A 20,683-nucleotide genomic window follows, 5' to 3' on the forward strand; every position below is an offset into this window, starting at 1 on the left:
AGGACAAACAGTGATGAGAAATCTCCATGTGTATGTCAATCTTTGTATGCCATAAAACGGTGTACTGAAAATGTGAAAATGTATATAAAAAATGTAGCTTTTGATAAACCAAAACAATAAAAACAAACCTTTCAGATTTTGACAGTTCAAACAGTGACCTCAGAGCCTGCATGACATGCTTATTGTTCATAATTGAATGATGCACTTTCACAACTTCCATCAGAGATTTGGGATCAGTAGTGCATTTCAGGTTCTGCATCAGCAAGTCTCTGGAAGTTTGCACACCATGGGAAGAAACATCTGAAACATAAAACGTGCTATTCCTTAAATTAAAAATAAATAAATAAAATAAAAAGAGAGAGAGAAGTGTTTTATGTGGAAGTGAGCCCAAGCTTAAGCCAGAGTGGAACATTACACAGAAATGGCTCACTTATATTTCCTTTTTCATTAAAGAAAATGAAAGTAAAAGAGATTTAAGGAGAATTGTTTAGTGCATCCATATTTCTTTGCTAATTTCAGAGGGGAGTGCACAGAGCAAGGAAGCAAAATCCACTCAGCAAACAAACGGTGACAGGGAATGTAGCAGTGCAGTGCAGGGGAGCGCCCCCCCCCCCCCCCCCCCCCCCCCACCCCGCCCTTTTCCCTTGCTTCCTTACTGAGGCTACACTGTCTGTGCCATTTGTGCATCAAGTGTCTAAAGAAGTAGGTCTCACTCAATGTATTGAGCCTTAAGTACTAAGAATGACTGAAACTGCTCCATCACTCATTATGCCATAATATTCGACAACGGCTAATAAACACACTGATATTTCATTGTTGTATGAAGCACCCATAATGGACTAAAACTGCTCCATCACCCATTAAGCCACAATATTCAACAATGGCTACTAAACACACTGATTGGACAGGAAACACTGGAATCCACCAACTTCCCTTGATTCAGAGTTAGGGAGCATAAAAGAGGAGTATGCGCTGGCAGTAATGGATGGAGAAGACTGGCTGGGATCGACTTCCTCTACAGCACAGTTTTAATCCATCATAAACTTTTATTCACAACTCAGTTTCTTGCCAAGTAAAACAATTAATCCACAATGCTAATTTACAGCCAATCATGAAATTGGTTTACAAATACAATAACACTACTAAAGGATATAGAATAAAATGAAGTATTGGGTTAAACAGTTTGAAGTATACAAAATCATTGTACCAATTCAGAAACAAATTAAATCTAAATTTTAATACTATTCAAATCGCAAAAGATTACGCAGTAACTAGTTTAAGGAATGAAATGTCCCACTTAATGCTCTGACACAAGAAAATTATTTCAAATATGAAACATTTGAATATAATACTCATTACCCAGATAATTTGTTAGGAGCTTGTCAAATTATGTGAATACATTACAGTAAGCTAGAACTGCTAATATTCACAGAATTAATACAATACATTCAAGATAAATTTTCAGAAAGAACAGGATGAATGAAATCCTTATCAACATAAGGTGCATAAGTTCTCTTGAACAAAGCCTATACCAGATTGGATAATTGGAGGGCTGCAGGGGAGGAGGGGTGGGGGGTGGGGGGAGGCTACAGACTCTAGAATAATTAAGTAATGAAGGTAAACAATACAAGTAAGATGCTAACAAAGAGAGAGGATTTAGCACACAGTACACAAGAAGTAAGGAGAAACAGAAGTGGGAAATGATGGGTCTGATGCAGGCGGGGTGGGGGGGGGGGGGGTTGCAAGGAAGGGGGGGGGGGGGGGGGAGGGAAGGGGCGGACACATAACAGGATGGAGAAAAGTTGGGCAACAATAGAAAACAGATGGTGTGCCTAGAAGTTTTTAATTTTTCCCACAAAATGGCATTCCTAAATCAGCCAAGAGTATCAAGTTTTCCAACGATGGACTTTTGTAATCGTTTTGCAAGTGATGTGTTTTTCTACATCTTGTCAAGATAAGTTACATACCTGAAATAGCAAATTCTAAATTGATGTAGGAAAAGCATGACCAAGGGTAAATTCTGTTTCCCCCCCCCCCCCCCCCCCACCCCCCCCACCCCATTTTTCTGAACCCAGTCTAGTCTAATAATTATTTTGTGCCGAGACTGGTCCATCTTGTTGCGTTTTAGAATTTGGCATTTTCAAAGTCAATATTTCAAACATCTTGTTACTGGTTTCTATTCTTCAATATTGTGTTTTGGTACTATGGCATTATTACTTTATTTTTGTGAGTAACTTTTTATGCATAAATCTGATGCTTCTCAAAGTTCAACCTTTAACTAGGAAATCCCATAGACTACAAAGGAAGGAAGGAAGAAATGAAGAAAGGAGGGAAAGACAGGAAAATTAGGGTTTTGTACCTTGTCAATGATTAGGTTATTAGGGGTGGAGCAAATGCTCAGATAGGGCGATGGTAGGAAAGGGAATTTTCCATAGCCTTTTAAAAGGAATAATCTAGGCATTTTCATTGAGTGATTTATGGAAATCACATAAAACCCAAATCTGGATGACTGGATTGTGATTTGAATCTCCGTCCTCTCGAATGTCCAGCATGTTACCAACTTGCTCAGTTCAAAGAATAAAAATACTTTTATATTGGGGGCTTCAAGTTATTCCATTCCATTGTGAGACATCAAAGTATGACGGTCAAAGTCAGCACTTGGTGGATGGAGCTTCTGTTAAGTACAGGTCACTTGAGATTATGAGAAACTGTGAAGAAGCTTGTTGATAATGAGCACTGCAATAATATGACTACATATTATCTTCTTACAAAAACTTAAATAGACACTGGAGTGAAAAGTCATACTTTTAAGTAAGGTAAGTAACAAATTTAATGTCTTGACAGTAGTTTTGTCATTATTAGATGAAATTAGATGTATGTTCCATAGAGCCAAAAATGAGATGATTCTCGTAGGTGTGGAACAAGTCTGAAAGTATAACATAAAACATTTGAATATAATACTCACTCTACCCATATCATTTGTTAGGAGATTGTCAAATTATGTGAATACATTACAGTAAGCTGGAACTGTTAATATTCACGGAATGTCAGAACAAAACATAGTTATGCACTTTTAATAACGTTATTACACACAAAATGCCTAATCTCGCCTGTTGTTACCAAATGCTGTCGAAACTGAAATCTAACAGACATTCTTACTTAAGCTGGTCTAACAGACCCTGTTAAGATATTCACCTATAGAGTAGAAGGAGTTGCCTATCAAAAAGTCTTTAAACCTCTGTTTGAACTGTGCTTTATCTAAAACCAAGTTTTTAATGGTTGCTGGCAATTTATTGAAAATGTGTATTCCTGAATATTGGACGTCTTTTGGGACCAAGATAAGTGATTTTAGGTATTCATATAAATTCTTCCCCCCCCATGAACCATGGACCTTGCCGTTGGTGGGGAGGCTTGCGTGCCTCAGCGATACAGATGGCCGTACCATAGGTGCAACCACAACGGAGGGGTATCTGTTGAGAGGCCAGACAAACATGTGGTTCTTGAAGAGGGGCAGCCTTTTCAGTAGTTGCAGGGGCAACAGTCTGGATGATTGACTGATCTGGCCTTGTAACATTAACCAAAACGGCCTTTCTGTGCTGGTACTGCGAACGGCTGAAAGCAAGGGGAAACTACAGCCGTAATTTTTCCCGAGGACATGCAGCTTTACTGTATGATTAAATGATGATGGCGTCCTCTTGGGTAAAATATTCCGGAGGTAAAATAGTCCCCCATTCGGATCTCCGGGCGGGGACTACTCAAGAGGACGTCGTTATCAGGAGAAAGAAAACTGGCGTTCTACGGATCGGAGCGTGGAATGTCACATCCCTTAATCAGGCAGGTAGGTCAGAAAATTTAAAAAGCGAAATGGATAAGTTAAAGTTAGATATAGTGGGAATTAGTGAAGTTCGGTGGCAGGAGGAACAAGACTTTTGGTCAGGTGATTACAGGGTTATAAATACAAAATCAAATAGGGGTAATGCAGGAGTAGGTTTAATAATGAATAAAAAAATAGGAGTGCGGGTTAGCTACTACAAACAGCATAGTGAACGCATTATTGTGGCCAAGATAGATACAAAGCCCATGCCTACTACAGTAGTACAAGTTTATATGCCAACTAGCTCTGCAGATGATGAAGAAATAGATGAAATGTATGACGAGGTAAAAGAAATTATTCAGGTAGTGAAGGGAGACGAAAATTTAATAGTCATGGCTGACTGGAATTTGTCAGTAGGAAAAGGGAGAGAAGGAAACATAGTAGGTGAATATGGGTTGGGGGGAAGAAATGAAAGAGGAAGCCGTCTGGTAGAATTTTGCACAGAGCATGACTTAATCATAGCTAACACTTGGTTCAAGAATCATAAAAGAAGGTTGTATACCTGGAAGAATCCTGGAGATACTAAAAGGTATCAGATAGATTATATAATGGTAAGACAGAGACTTAGGAACCAGGTTTTAAATTGTAAGACATTTCCAGGGGCAGATGTGGATTCTGACCACAATCTATTGGTTATGAACTGCAGATTGAAACTGAAGAAACTGCAAAAAGGTGGGAATCTAAGGAGATGGGACCTGGATAAACTGACTAAATCAGAGGTTGTAGAGAGTTTCAGGGAGAGCATAAGAGAACAATTGACTGGAATGGGGGAAAGAAATACAGTAGAAGAAGAATGGGTAGCTCTGAGAGATGAAGTAGTGAAGGCACCAGACGATCAAGTAGGTAAAAAGGCGAGGGCTAATAGAAATCCTTGGGTAACAGAAGAAATATTGAATTTAATTGATGAAAGGAGAAAATATAAAAATGCAGTAAATGAAGCAGGCAAAAAGGAATACAAACGTCTCAAAAATGAGATCAACAGGAAGTGCAAAACGGCTAAGCAGGGATGGCTAGAGGACAAATGTAAGGATGTAGAGGCTTGTCTCACTAGGGGTAAGATAGATACTGCCTACAGGAAAATTAAAGAGACCTTTGGAGAGAAGAGAACCACTTGTATGAATATCAAGAGCTCAGATGGCAACCCAGTTCTAAGCAAATAAGGGAAGGCCGAAAGGTGGAAGGAGTATATAGAGGGTTTATACAAGGGCGATGTACTTGAGGACAATATTATGGAAATGGAAGAGGATGTAGATGAAGACGAAATGGGAGATAAGATACTGCGTGAAGAGTTTGACAGAGCACTGAAAGACCTGAGTCGAAACAAGGCCCCGGGAGTGGACAACATTCCATTAGAACTACTGATGGCCTTGGGAGAGCCAGTCATGACAGAACTCTACCATCTGGTGAGCAAGATGTAAGAGACAGGCGAAATACCCTCAGACTTCAAGAAGAATATAATAATTCCAATCCCAAAGAAAGCAGGTGTTGACAGATGTGAAAATTACCGAACTATCAGTTTAATAAGTCACAGCTGCAAAATACTAACGCGAATTCTTTACAGACGAATGGAAAAACTGGTAGAAGCGGACCTCGGGGAAGATCAGTTTGGATTCCGTAGAAATGTTGGAACACTTGAGGCAATACTAACCTTACGACTTATCTTAGAAGAAAGATTAAGAAAAGGCAAACCTACATTTCTAGCATTTGTAGACTTAGAGAAAGCTTTTGACAATGTTAACTGGAATACGCTCTTTCAAATTCTGAAGGTGGCAGGTATAAAATACAGGGAGCAAAAGGCTATTTACAATTTGTACAGAAATCAGATGGCAGTTATAAGAGTCGAGGGGCATGAAAGGGAAGCAGTGGTTGGGAAAGGAGTGAGACAGGGTTGTAGCCTCTCCCCGATGTTATTCAATCTGTATATTGAGCAAGCAGTAAAGGAAACAAAAGAAAAATTCGGAGTAGGTATTAAAATTCATGGAGAAGAAGTAAAAACTTTGAGGTTCGCCGATGACATTGTAATTCTGTCAGAGACAGCAAAGGACTTGGAAGAGCAGTTGAACGGAATGGACAGTGTCTTGAAAGGAAGATATAAGATGAACATCAACAAAAGCAAAACGAGGATAATGGAATGTAGTCAAATTAAATCGGGTGATGCTGAGGGAGTTGGATTAGGATATGAGACACTTAAAGTAGTAAAGGAGTTTTGCTATTTAGGGAGTAAAATAACTGATGATGGTCGAAGTAGAGAGGATATAAAATGTAGACTGGCAATGGCAAGGAAATCGTTTCTGAAGAAGAGAAATTTGTTAACATCGAGTATAGATTTAAGTGTCAGGAAGTCGTTTCTGAAAGTATTTGTTGAGTGTAGCCATGTATGGAAGTGAAACATGGACGATAACTAGTTTGGACAAGAAGAGAATAGAAGCTTTCGAAATGTGGTGCTACAGAAGAATGCTGAAGATAAGGTGGGTAGATCACGTAACTAATGAGGAGGTATTGAATAGGATTGGGGAGAAGAGAAGTTTGTGGCACAACTTGACTAGAAGAAGGGATCGGTTGGTAGGACATGTTCTGAGGCATCAAGGGATCACCAATTTAGTATTGGAGGGCAGCGTGGAGGGTAAAAATCATAGAGGGAGACCGAGAGATGAATACACTAAACAGATTCAGAAGGATGTAGGTTGCAGTAGGTACTGGGAGATGAAGAAGCTTGCACAGGATAGAGTAGCATGGAGAGCTGCATCAAACCAGTCTCAGGACTGAAGACCACAGCAACAACAACATATACATTCTTCTTATTCCCAGTATTGAAACTATGTATTGAGATATTGGTTGGAAACAGAGACATATTAATTGAAAGGTTGTTTCACAAGGTTAGTGTCACAAGATTCGTGAAGGAAACTGCCTGTGACCTTTGTGAAGAAACTATTCCAGCATTCATCTGAAATGACGGAGGAAAAACTGAAATGAAACAAAATCTGAAAGGTTGGGGATTTGAACACTATTCCTCCTAAATACGAGTGGATTGTCTTAATCACTGCACCATCGCAATGCTGTCAGCCTGCAGTTGGAAACCCCATAAACGACAGCCCAAACAATGCACTAAACTATCTCATGTTGCACATTTGTCCAAACAGCATGCTGCAGCCAACAAGCTAATAAAAGTTGCCACTGCTATTGTCAAAATGACAGCAACTCATTCCTACATATCATCATTTTGTCTTCTGTAGAGCATGAGAAGGTAACTGCTGCAGTAGAAGGCCATAAGTACTACAATACTAATAAATGTAATAAGAGCACACAAAATCTTACTATTTTTGGTAATATTTGTAAACAATGACTACAACAAGAAGTCGTATCATATTAAATTTGTTACTGCATTTGATATCAGCATGAAAAAACTGTGTGTTGAATATAGCACCCCAAGATATTTCAATAGCCAAGTGACCAACCACTATGAAACTACAGTGTTTTATTGAAAAGACCAAACAATGAAAAATCCAGGATGGAATAACAACAATATTATAAAAAGGAAAGATTGCTGCTCACCATATAGAGGAGACAACAAATAGACTGCCATACATGTTGAGTTTTAGCTGAAAGGCCTTTTTCTAAAGTAAACCATTCTCTCAAAGATTCATGCAAGCACAACTCTCAAACACATGACCATTGTCTCTGGACAAACAGATATCTTGTGCCTTATCTCTCCAGTCGCCTACCACCTCTGTGAGTCCCAATGTCCGACCACAAAGGAGCATTCCCTCTTGACTCATTACCACCCACGGCTGGAGAAACTGAATCTCAGGATTTCGACTACCTATCATCTTACCCTGAAATGAGGAACTTCATACCCACTATCCTTCCCACCCTTCTCACTGTGGTATTCCACTGACCACCAAACCTACACAATATCCTTGTCCACCCCTACTCCAACCCTGCTTCCAACTCCTTGCCTCATGGCTCACTTCCCTACAACAGACCCAGAGGCCGGACCTGCACCATACAAACTTCCAACCATGTGCTGCATTCTATGTGGGCGTGACCACAAACAATATGTTTGTCCGCATGAGTGGCCTCTGGCAAACTCTGGCCAAGAGACAGCTGGACCACTCAGTTGCTGAGATTGCTGCCCAACACAGCATTATTCAGTCTGGTGACTGCTTCACTGCCTGTGTCATCTGGATCCTTCCTACCAACATCAGATTTTCTTAATAGCAGATGTGGGTACTTCCCCTGCAATATATCCTATGTTTCTGTAACTACCCTGGCCTATCCTTCACCCACCATCCTACTCCCTTCACCCACTCTAGCACTACACAGCTTTTTATTCCACCAGTGCACACACAATCTTTCTTCCCCTCCTCTACTTCTCTCCTTTTCTGCTCCTCTCCCTCCCCCCATCCCCCTCCGAGTCTCCTTCCCGACTGCACCCAGCTGCCCTACCCTGTCCACACGACATCCTTTCATGCTCTCAGAAGCAGCACTTTACCTTCCCCCATCCCTACCCTTCTATCCCTCCCCCAACCCACCCCAGCCTCCTCTTCACCCCCACCACCCAGACTGCTTCTCACATTAGGTGTGGTTGCTTGCAGTGTAGCCTCAGTGGTCAGAAAAAGTAGTCATGTGTGCACGTGTGAGTTGTTAGAAAAAGGCCTTTTAGATGAACTCAACATGTATGGTAGCCCTTTTGTTGTGTCTGTCTGTGACTCAACATCTCCTCTATATAGTGAGTAGCAATCTTTCCTTTCCATTATACTGTTTTATGGCCACTTATTTATGAAGTATGAATGGTTTGGCCTTGAAGTGAGAAGGCTAATGTAGCATCCCTGCCAGCATGAATTATTTATGCTTCATAAACAGGTCATAACACTTTAGCTCCACTGGATTCCACTAAAGTCAACAGCTTCATTACCATGCTATTCAAGATGCTTATTTGCTAAAGAAATTGTAAGATGGATTAAAAAACAACTGATTTCTGAACCATCCAAATTTTTGTTTGACCTTTGGAATGACAACTAATTCATACGTGTGTCACAGGTTTACTATTAGCCTGCTTGGGGTGCTTACTGTAGCCCAACTAATAAGAATGTATGAGAAGTTATTTATGTCAGTTCAGGTTTTAGATACGTACTATTTACACCAACACTCAAAGGAATTCTTGGTGGGGAACAAATGCACAAAATATAAACAAAGTCCTCAAGCCACAGAAATGGGCCTACAAATTATACGAGCTAAGAATGATAATCAAAAACAGTAACTGAGCTCACTGAAAAGATCTGCTCAAAACATTGGGGTTTCATCTACACCAGTCATATGTACATGAAAGGAGCCTTAATAATTACTATAACAAACCGCTCTGGCCTTGATCATGATCATCATCATGTACACTCCTGGAAATTGAAATAAGAACACCGTGAATTCATTGTCCCAGGAAGGGGAAACTTTATTGACACATTCCTGGGGTCAGATACATCACATGATCACACTGACAGAACCACAGGCACATAGACACAGGCAACAGAGCATGCACAATGTCGGCACTAGTACAGTGTATATCCACCTTTCGCAGCAATGCAGGCTGCTATTCTCCCATGGAGACGATCGTAGAGATGCTGGATGTAGTCCTGTGGAACGGCTTGCCATGCCATTTCCACCTGGCGCCTCAGTTGGACCAGCGTTCGTGCTGGACGTGCAGACCGCGTGAGACGACGCTTCATCCAGTCCCAAACATGCTCAATGGGGGACAGATCCGGAGATCTTGCTGGCCAGGGTAGTTGACTTACACCTTCTAGAGCACGTTGGGTGGCACGGGATACATGCGGACGTGCATTGTCCTGTTGGAACAGCAAGTTCCCTTGCCGGTCTAGGAATGGTAGAACGATGGGTTCGATGATGGTTTGGATGTACTGTGCACTATTCAGTGTCCCCTCGACGATCACCAGTGGTGTACGGCCAGTGTAGGACATCGCTCCCCACACCATGATGCCGGGTGTTGGCCCTGTGTGCCTCGGTCGTATGCAGTCCTGATTGTGGCGCTCACCTGTACGGCGCCAAACACGCATACGACCATCATTGGCACCAAGGCAGAAGCGACTCTCATCACTGAAGACGACACGTCTCCATTCGTCCCTCCATTCACGCCTGTCACGACACCACTGGAGGCGGGCTGCACGATGTTGTGGCGTGAGCGGAAGACGGCCTAACAGTGTGCGGGACCGTAGCCCAGCTTCATGGAGACGGTTGCGAATGGTCCTCGCCGATACCCCAGGAGCAACAGTGTCCCTAATTTGCTGGGAAGAGGCGGTGCGGTCCCCTACGGCACTGCATAGGATCCTACGGTCTTGGCGTGCATCCGTGCGTCGCTGCGGTCCGGTCCCAGGTCGACGGGCACGTGCACCTTCCGCCGACCACTGGCGACAACATCGATGTACTGTGGAGACCTCACGCCCCACGTGTTGACCAATTCGGCGGTACGTCCACCCGGCCTCCCGCATGCCCACTATACGCCCTCGCTCAAAGTCCGTCAACTGCACATACGGTTCACGTCCACGCTGTCGCGGCATGCTACCAGTGTTAAAGACTGCGATGGAGCTCCGTATGCCACGGCAAACTGGCTGACACTGACGGCGGCGGTGCACAAATGCTGCGCAGCTAGCGCCATTCGACGGCCAACACCGCGGTTCCTAGTGTGTCCGCTGTGCCGTGCGTGTGATCATTGCTTGTACAGCCCTCTCGCAGTGTCCGGAGCAAGTACGGTGTGTCTGACACACCGGTGTCAATGTGTTCTTTTTTCCATTTCCAGGAGTGTACATTGAATTTACCATGAAAGAATAAACATAAAAATCAAAACATCATTTCTATCAATGGATAAAATTTTACAACAAATAACTAAAGAGATTATTAAAAGAGACTTACTTAAAGACAGAATTAAAAAGTACCTGTAAAGCAATAGGTTATTTACAGTGAAGGATGACAACACAACACCCAGTCCCTGAGTGGAGAAAATTCCCTGACTCAGCCGGAAATCGAACCTGAGCCCAAGGGATTGACAATCCATCATGCTGACCATTCAGCTACTGGGGGTAGACAGTGAAGGATTAATTGGTCAACACAGATTGCGAGTTTGATATAAATGTAACTCAAGTAAATAATAACAAAACACATCTATCATTTTACAACACATAGTCAACTTCTTGTCCCATCGTTGTCATACTGAACCTGTAAATATGTACATACCAGTGTATACGAATTATATTTATGTAGGAAAGTTCTGGCAGAAAGAAAATATTTAAAAGTAAAGGAGGCTACTCACTGAATAGCAGAGGGGCTGAATGATCAAGAGACACATGCAGAAGAGAATGAAAACTTTGCTAGTTTATGAAAGAAATCCTTTGACAGCCCCCCCCCCCCCCCCACACACAAAATTCAAATTTTATTAGTCTTAAAATGTAGTACCACGAGTCCAATATCCTTGTAAAAGTTATCCACAGATGATAAATGTTTTCTTATTATCCTACTACTAATACTACTACTACTACTACTATCAGTACATGAAGACGTATTTCAAAAGGGAATTAATTAATGTAAGAGGACATGAAGTATGACTTATAAGACTCTAACAGGATTTACTACTTCCTTTATACCATAGTAAAATAACACAACAGGGAGAGGTGGAATGGGGTGGGAGGGAGGTTCCCACCACATGTCCTCTCTCCCTTTTTGCTGCATTTAAGACATGAGGGTCGATCCTCTCAACACACACTGTCTAAATTTCTTGTGACACAGTAAAATCATGCACCAAACTGATTCAGTCTGGTTCAGGTTCATTGATTATATCTTCATGATCTGGATTCACGGCCAAGACACATCGTTTTTGTTCCCTCACAACATCAACACCACCTCTCTCATCTACTTCACATGGTCCTCCTCAACCCAGCGTGCCACCTTTCTAGATGTTGACCTCCTCCTCACTGATGGCCATATTCACACCTCTGTCCACCAACCGTACCTGTATTTTGACAGCTGACACCCCTTCCACACCAAAAAATCCCTCCCATACAGCATGGCCACCCAGGGACGGCATTTCTGCAGTGACAAAAACTTCCTTGCTCAGTATGCAGAGGGTCTCGCCACGGCCTTCAAAGACAGGCACTATCTCCCAGACCTAGACCACAAGCAGATCTCCCCTGCCATTTCCCCTCACACCACCAATCCTCCCACCTCCCCCAAGACCCAGACAGAAAGGTTTATGCCAGTCATCACCCTGTACCACCCTGGACTGGAACAACTCAACCACATCCTTCGACAGGACTTCGATTACCTATTGTCATGCCCTGAAGTAAGGGACATCCTACCCAAGATACTTCCCACCCCTCCTAAAGTGTTGTTCTGTTGCCCACTCAACCTTCACAACATCCTAGTCCACCCCTCTGCCACTCCCAATCCCAACCCCCTGCCACAAGGATCATACTCCTATGGAGGACTCAGGTGCAAAACCTGGCCAATCTGCCCACCCAGCTCTTCCTACTCCAGTCCTGTCACAGGTTTATCCTACCCCACCAGGGGCTGGGCCACCTGTGAAACCAGTCATGTCATTTATCAGCTCTGCTGTAGTCATTGTACAGTTTTTCATGTTGATATGAATATCAAACTTTTGTTCAACAGGATTGGTTTTGTTTTGCCTTAGGGCACAAAAAACAACTGGGGTCATACACTCCTAAGTCAAAACTATATTACACGAAGACAGAGAGGAGTTAAAAAACGACTACACATCAGTCCCAAATAACATAATAGAAGACAGCTAAACACAGGCAAGTGGAAAAATGGCTAAAAAAAGACAGCATACAGAAACAGAGGTCCAAAACTAAAAATTAAATGGCCTTTGCCATATTGCTTTGGTGGATAAAAATTAAAACACAGTCGACAGCCCGCGCATCATTTGCTAAACAAGCCGATAACTCAGACGGCAAACCCAAGCGGGAATGTAAGCAGTTAAAAAAATGGACAGTCCGTCAGGAAGTAGCGGACAGTTAAAACTTGGGGCGCAATGTGTACAAAGTGGTGAACTGGCGCCACTTATCAAATGACAATGGCTAAAAAGGCACTGCCCAATATGCGGCCTACTTAAAATAACCTCCTCCCGGCGGGAGGACTGGGAGGAGGTCGTCCAAGCAACTGAGAGAGGCTTAATAAGACTGAGCTTATTCCCGTGAAGCGAGGACCATTGGCGATGCCAAAGGGGCACCACCTCCTGAAAGACGGCAACACAGAGATCATCGGAGGGAATATAGGAACTCGCGGGCTGAGGTACGAGGACCGCAGCCTTGGCAACACCGTCAGCAACCTCGTTTCCTGGCAGACCGACATGATCAGGAACCCACAGAAACATCACACTGGCTCCACCAAGAGTGAGCAGTTGGCAGTTTTCCCGGACATGCTGCACTAAGGGATGGGCGGTGTACAGCGCACACAGACTTTGAAGGGCACTGAGTAAGTCTGAGCAGAGGACAGAATCGAAAAGGCTGTGTCGCTGGATGTACTCCGTGGCCTGATACAGGCCGAAGAGCCTGGCTGTAAATACTGAGCAGTGTGCTGGAAGTTGATATCAAAAGACACGGGTGCCAATGGCGAAGGCACACCCGACCCCACTATCAGTCTGAGAGCCATCAGTGTATACAAAGGTACTATCGCGAAGTTCCATGCAAAGGTCATGAAACTGAAGGCGATTGAGTGAGGCTGGAGTAGTTTCCTTAGGAAGTGAATGAAAGGCCAAGGTTAACATGGGCCGCTACAGAAAGCCAAGTTGGTGAAGAGTTCACGCCCACCGGGAAAGGTGCAGGTAGTGGACTCCAGGAGGTAACAGAGAAGAGGGATGTGCCTCATACTGGTGATCAAAGGAATCATCAAAGAAGAAGGCATAGGATGGGTGGTCACGCATGGAAGACAAATGGCATGCATACCTGCTGAGAAGAAAGTCAGGGCGGTAGGACAGTGGTAGTTCAGCAGCTTCAGCATACCGACTCTCAACTGGGCTAGTGTAAAAAGATGCCCGTGGCCAAATGGATGCCATGATTGTTGATAGTACTGAGACGGTGTAAGATTGATGGATGTGCAGGTGCATAAACAAAGCACCCATAGTCAAGTTTTGAACGGACTAGGGACTGGTACAAAAGGAGGAGGGTGGCTCGGTTGCCACCCCAGGAAGTACCATTGAGGACACATGGGACACTGAGGAACCACGTACAGCGGACTGCCAGGTAAGACACATGGGAGGGTCAAGAGTATTTCCTATCGAGCATGAGGCCCAGGAATTTTGTAGTTACAACGAACGGAAGGGCAACAGGCCCAAGATGTAAAGATGGTAGGAGAAACCAACTGCATTGCCAGAAATTTATACACATGGTTTTGTTCGTGGAAAAGCGAAAGCTATTGTCAATGCTCCAGTAATAAAGATAACCATGACATCGCTGAAGACACCGCTCAGTGAGACAGTCCATGGAGAACTGCAATAGAGGGCAAAATCGTCAATAAAAAAGGAGCCAGAGATGTCCGGTGGGAGACAGGCCATTATAGCGTTTATTGCAATAGCAAAGAGGACGACACTCAGGATGGAACACTGAGGCACACCATTTTCCTGGATAAAGATGTCTGACGAGGCAGAACCCACACGCACCTTGAAAACTCGATTTTTTATAAATGCCTGGAGGAAACAGGGCAGGTGGCCACAGAAGCCCCACATGTAAAGAGTATGGAGAATACCAGTTCTCCAGCAGGTGTCGTAGACCTTCTCCAAATCGAAAAACACGGCCACAGTCTGGGATTTCCGCAGAAAACCATCCATGAATACGGTGGACAAAGTAACGAGATGGTGAACTGCAGAATGCCAACTGGAAATCCACACTGTGCATTTGTCAGTAAATTGCTAGACTTGAGCCACCATACCAGCCGGGCATGAATCATACGTTCCATCACCTTGCAAATGCAGCTGGTAAGAGAGATGGGGCAGTTGCTAGAAGGAAGGTTTTTGTCCTTATCGGGCTTAGGTACGGGTATGACTGTGGCTTCACGCCAGCGTCCGGAAAATGGGCCCCCTGCCCAGATGCATTTGTATGTGTTAAGCAGAAAGTGCCTGCGTGCAAGAGAAAGGTGCTGCAACATCTGAATGTGGATGGCGCCTGGCCCTGGGGCGGAGGTTCTGGATGAACTAGCTTCCTCATAGTAAAGGTGGCACTGTAGCACTCACGATTAGGAGAAGAGAAGGGTATTGCCTGAGTCTCCTCCGCTCGTTTCCGATGGATGAAGGCAGGGTGATAGTGGGAAGAGCTCGAAACTTCTGCAAAATGGCAGCCCCAGGTGTTGGAGATAGCAATAGGGTCCATGAGGACATCATCTACTATTGTCAGGCTGGAAATTGGGGAATGGATCTTGGTCCCAGAGAGCCGTCGGAGGTTGGCCCACATGACAGAGGAAGGAGTGGAAGTGTTAAGAGAACCAGTGAATGAAATCCAGCTAGCTTTTTTGCTGTCCTGAAGAACGCGATGACACTTTGCACTCATCTGTTTACAATGAATGCAGTTTGCCACCATAGGATCACAGTTAAAAATGCAGAGAGCATATCTCCGTGCGCAAATTGTGTCGCAGCATGTTTCAATCCACCAAGGGACTGGGACACAATGTGGTAAAGAGGAAGTGCGAGGAATGGAACGTTCTGCAGCAGGAAGGGTAACATTTGTGAGATATTCCACCTGGTCATCACAGCTGGGGAAATCACGTTCTTCGAAAGTTGCCAAGGAGGAGTAAAGCTGCTAGTCAGCCTTAGTAAGCTGTTTTTTTGGTGTGCACGTGGATGGGGTAGGAGTCAGCAAATGGATAGCACATGGGAAATGGTCGCTCAAGTAGGTGTCAGAAAGAACGGACCACTCAAGATGATGGGCAAGCTGGGCAGTGAAAAAGGATAGGTCCAAACGGGAATACGTGTTGAAGGAGTCGGAAAGGAAAGTGGGTGCTCCAGTGTTAAGGCAGAAGAGGTTAAGTTCGTTCAGAAGGTCAGACAAGAGGGCATTTCTCTGACAGGTCTTGGGAGAACGCCAAAGGGGATGATGTGCGTTAAAGTCACCAAGTAGCAAAAATGGGGGAGGTAGCTGCCCAATAAGCTGAAGGAAGTCTGCCCTGGTGACATCGAATGATGGAGGGACATAAATGGTACAGAGGGAAAAAGTCAGGTGGGGAAGAAAAAGGCGAACTACAACAACTTGAAGATGGGTAGTCAGGAAGATGGGTTGATTACGAATGTCTTCCCATATGAGCAGCATGACACCACCATGAGATGGAATGCCGACCTCAGGGGGAAGCTCAAAACGAATTGGTAGGAGAGCTCAAAGTGGTCGTGAGAGCGCAATTTCGTTTCCTAAAGGCAGAGTACAAGGGGACGCTGGGATGCTAAAAGTAGCCGTAAATCCTCTTTGTGGGACCAAAGGCCATGAATGTTCCATTGGAGGAGAGTCATGATGAGGAAGAGTTGTAGGGGTGTAACCTCAGTGGCTGCCACTGAAGAGTCACTACTACAGGGCACAGAGGCAGGAGGATCCTGCTCCATGGGGCCCACAGAAGCATCGGCTTGCTTGTGCAGTCCAATGCTGAAAGACAGTTGGTGGTGTGCACCGGCAACATGGAGGCTAGCCGGGCTAGGTATCATGTGACATCACCGTCGAAGACGATCTTCGAGTTGGTGAAGGAGGAGACCGTTTGCCTTTGGTGGACTTCTTCGAGCCTTTCCGGTTAGAGGAAGACTGGGGTGTTGTTTGGCTGGAGGGACAAAGGAAGTCTTCACAGAAGTACTCCTCCCATCCTTTCTGGCCTACCAGTTGTGTATCTGGTGGCTTCGCCCCTTGAGCCAAGAGTCTGATGGCTTGTTGCTCACAATGGCAATGCTACCTTGACACTGGGCGATTTCACAACCTCAGAGCTGAATTTGAGGTTGCATGCCTGCGTGTCACTTTTTCTTTACCCGGATCTCTTGGACAGGACGCTCAGCAAGATACACAGGACAATCCTGAGATGAGGTGGCATGGTCTCCATTGCAGTTGATACAGCACAGAGAAGGAGGCGGACAATCGCCCTCGTGCGCATCCCTACCGCAGGTGACAATTGGCTGGGTTTTGACAAGACATTATAGTGTGGTTGAAACAAGGACACTGGTAGCAGCGCATCAGGTTTGGAATATATGGATGGATTGTGATGATTTCATAGGCTGCTTTGACTTTGGACAGGACGGAAGCACCAATCTATCAAAGGTGAGAAGAAAAGTGCGGGTGGGTACTAAGGAGGAATCTACCTTTTTCGTTACATGATGGATGGCAATGACGCTCTCATCAGAGAAATAAGATTGGATGTTGGTCTCAGTTAGATCGTTGAGAAGCCTGGTGTAAATTACACCATGGGTAAAGGGTAGCCACGGGGCAGCGAGGCAGCAAGCAGTTGTCGTGCTTGAGAATCAGAAGCAGTCTCCAAAAGCAAAGTGCCATTTGTAAACGAGAGAAGGATTTCAAATGGCCGACAATTGCATCAATACCTTTCTGAATAATAAATGGATTTACCGTAGCAAAGGACTGACCATCTTCAGTACGTGAGACCACGGGGAACTGTGGTGCACTGGGAAGGGTCTTTGAACCAGTAGCCTCATGATGTTGATTGTGAAGATGATTGACTCACTGCGAGGCAACCCCCGTGATTGCCAGCATATCTGACGACGCACTCCTTCCAACTGGGGGTCCCCTTCACAAGGGGGCACACCCGCCTTAGGTGATTTTTCACACCTCCTGAATACCTGATAGAGGGATCAATCGGCAATTCGGGAAGGTTGCAGTTCAGGGAATCACCCCTCCCTGGGCCTGGCCTATACCAGGGGGTATGTGAGAAACCTACCGGTCGACCCGGAGCTGGGAATTATGCGTTACCCAGTTACCTGTTATGCATCAGATGCGTGGATCATCCTTCAGGAGCGCACAAGGAGGAAGAAGGAAAAAAGGAACCTCAAATGCCGAAGTGAAGGAACGAGAGGTGAAGGGAAACAAAGAAAGGAAATGGGAGTGAAAAACAAAGGTGAGACTGTTCTTGTTTCAGTGGCAGACAATGCAGAACATTCCCAATAACATCCCAAACATGTTCCTCGAGTGAGGGGAGAAAGAATAGCAAGAGGATAGACACACAGAACAGAAGGGATTAAATGCTGCAAAGGCTGGGGCCCTGTGGTAGCCAAGCAAGAACCTGCCAAAGAGTGGTGAGCCCCCGGGGGTGGGGGGTGGGGCAAGGGGTAGGGCGGTGTCCACCAGGATAAATGGTCGCCGCCAAACTGAGGTGAAGAGCGCAGTAGACCACCTTGACGAACAACATGCAACTGAACGTAACACACCTGATTTAAATGTCTGCTTCACAACCCAAGCCATCTGAATCCTTCTCTCCACCACCAGCTTTCCTGAAACGCGCAGATGGGAGTTACCCTTGCAACACGTTCTTCGTTCCCGTAATTATCCTGGCCTCAAACTATGGTAACATACTGTTCCCACACCCTCCACCCAACAGTTTTGACATGTCTATCCTATCATCATCTCCCCATTCTCATCTCCCACCCTGTTTATTTGCAGCCCTCTACCAACGCATCTGCCCATCTTACCCCACTCCTCTCCTTTATGCTACTTTTCTCATCACCTCCATTTCCCACAACCTCCTGATGCTGTACTTGTTGGTAGTCTAATCCCTTCACACTCCACCAGACAGTGTTCATCTCTCTCCCCACACGTACACTAATATGCTTCCCCCTCCCCAACCCCTCCAGATTGCTGCTTGCATCCCACATGATAGCTGCATTCCGGCCCAAAAATGTTGGCAGTCGTGTGCGCATGAGGTGTGTGTGTGTGTGTGTGTGTGTGTGTGTGTGTGTGTGTGCCTCCCTTTTACTGATGAAGGCTGTTGCCTACAGCTTTATGTAAGTATTTATTAATGGGGCCTGTCTGCTGCTTGACATGTCTTCTTTACAGTAAGTAGCAATGTGGCTTTTCCTACACTGTTCAAAAAAGAAGGAAAATGCATAAAAGAATTTCGGCAGCTGTCATCCTTTCCACACCAAAAAACTCTCCCCCATACAGCTTGGCCAGCTGTGGATAGCTTATCTGCAATGATGACAACTCCCTTGTTCAATATGTTGAAGTGCTCATGAGGGCTTTCGCTGAAACACACTACTCCCCAAATCCAGTCTGCAAACGGATTTCAATGCAATATCCTCACACACCCCTTATGCAGAAAAAGAGCAAGCAAGTCACAAAGGAGTGCCCTCGTCATCTCCAAATATCGCCCTGGATTGGAAAAACTGAATCATATCTTTTGCCAAGGCTTTAACTGTCATCTATCATCATGCCCTAAAATGAGGGAAATCCTACCTGAGATCCTTCCCACTCCTCCTAAAGTGGCATTTTGCCACCAATACAACCTACACAACATCTTAGTCATCTCTGTGCCACTCTCACTCCCAAGACTCAGGTGCAAGACCTGCCCAATCCACCCACCCACCACTTCCTGCTCCAGTCCTGTCACATTCTTATCCTATCTCATCGGAAAAAGGAAAAGCAGCCATTTCATACAACAACACTGCTGCAATAACTGCATGACTTCTTATGTCAGCATGACAACCAACTACCTGTCCATCAGAATGAATGCCCATTGCCAAACTGTGGCCAAGAACAAAGCTGACCACGCAAATGGCACAACATGCTCAGTTTCAACGGCTGTTTCACTAACAGGGCCATGTGGATCCTTTCCTCCATCACCAGCTTTTCTGAACTAAGCAGACAGAAGTTATCCTTGCAACACACCCTTCGCACCCATAGTCCTCCTGGCCTTAGTCTCCATTAACCTACAACCCCCACACTTCTACCCATTAGTTTCCCCTTCCTCTGCCCCAAGCCGCTAGCTATCCCTCCCCAATCCCTGTAGGCCTAGCTGGTTCCTGCCTCTCTCCCCCTCTACCCACCCACAACTCCCATCCCACCTACTGAACTGCAATACTACCACTGTGTGTCCAGCTGGCAACATGTAGGGGCACAGTGTGTTTATGCAGGTATGTTTGTGTGTGTACCTAACTCAAGGAAGGTTTCATTCTAAAAGCTAGGTCAACTACTCTGCTTTTTTCTGAGTAGTTCCCTTTACTCCTATTATAGTTTATATAGTTTTATAACCGCTGATTGTAAACATTCTTAGAGTACACTTTAAACAAGCAACATGCAGTTTTTAATCTATTTTTCTTTAAGAGTACAAATAACAATACCAAATATAACAAACTATTTATCTCAACCTCTTACAAGCAAACTTCATGAATTGGCCCTCTTCGATTTTCTTCATATTTACAGGACTCGAATGTCAATGTAAAGACATCAGTTTCTCACAGGAGTATTATGTAGTTCTCAAAAAAATCCAAGAAGTAGTGTTTGAAAATATGAAAATTTTGAGCGCTGTTAAGTGTAAAGTTTTCAACAAACTGAGTTGTCTTTCTTTAAAACTTGAATTCATATTTAGAATGAAACTGAAATATTAACTTACAAATACTGACGTGAACCATAATAAACCTTGATTCACAATAAATTAAATATATTTAGTAATACAATATTTGTGTTTTTTGTTACATTCATTAACCAGGCAGGAAGGTCAGAGAATTTAAAAAGGGAAACTGATAGGCTAAAGTTAGATATAGAGAGAATTAGTGAAGTGTGCTGGCAGGAAGAACATCATTTCTGGTAAGGTGTGTACATGATTATA

General features: G+C 44.4%; 1 protein-coding gene across 4 annotated transcripts in view; it reads right to left on the reverse strand.

Annotated features, from left to right (window-relative positions):
• LOC126481107 (uncharacterized) overlaps window positions 1–20,683 on the reverse strand; it is a 103,599-nt gene that overhangs the window by 70,840 nt on the left and 12,076 nt on the right. For 2 of the 4 annotated variants that reach the window (XM_050104629.1, XM_050104627.1), the window contains one exon: window positions 129–300. In XM_050104629.1, the coding sequence (XP_049960586.1) occupies window positions 129–259 (131 nt within the window). In that variant the 5' untranslated portion in view covers window positions 260–300. Of the gene's footprint in view, window positions 1–128; window positions 318–20,683 lie in introns of all 4 variants that reach the window. The other 2 variants (XM_050104630.1, XM_050104628.1) reach the window with 1 other exon arrangement.

The sequence above is a fragment of the Schistocerca serialis genome, chromosome 5, assembly GCF_023864345.2.
Source record: "Schistocerca serialis cubense isolate TAMUIC-IGC-003099 chromosome 5, iqSchSeri2.2, whole genome shotgun sequence".
Taxonomy (NCBI): domain Eukaryota; kingdom Metazoa; phylum Arthropoda; class Insecta; order Orthoptera; family Acrididae; genus Schistocerca; species Schistocerca serialis.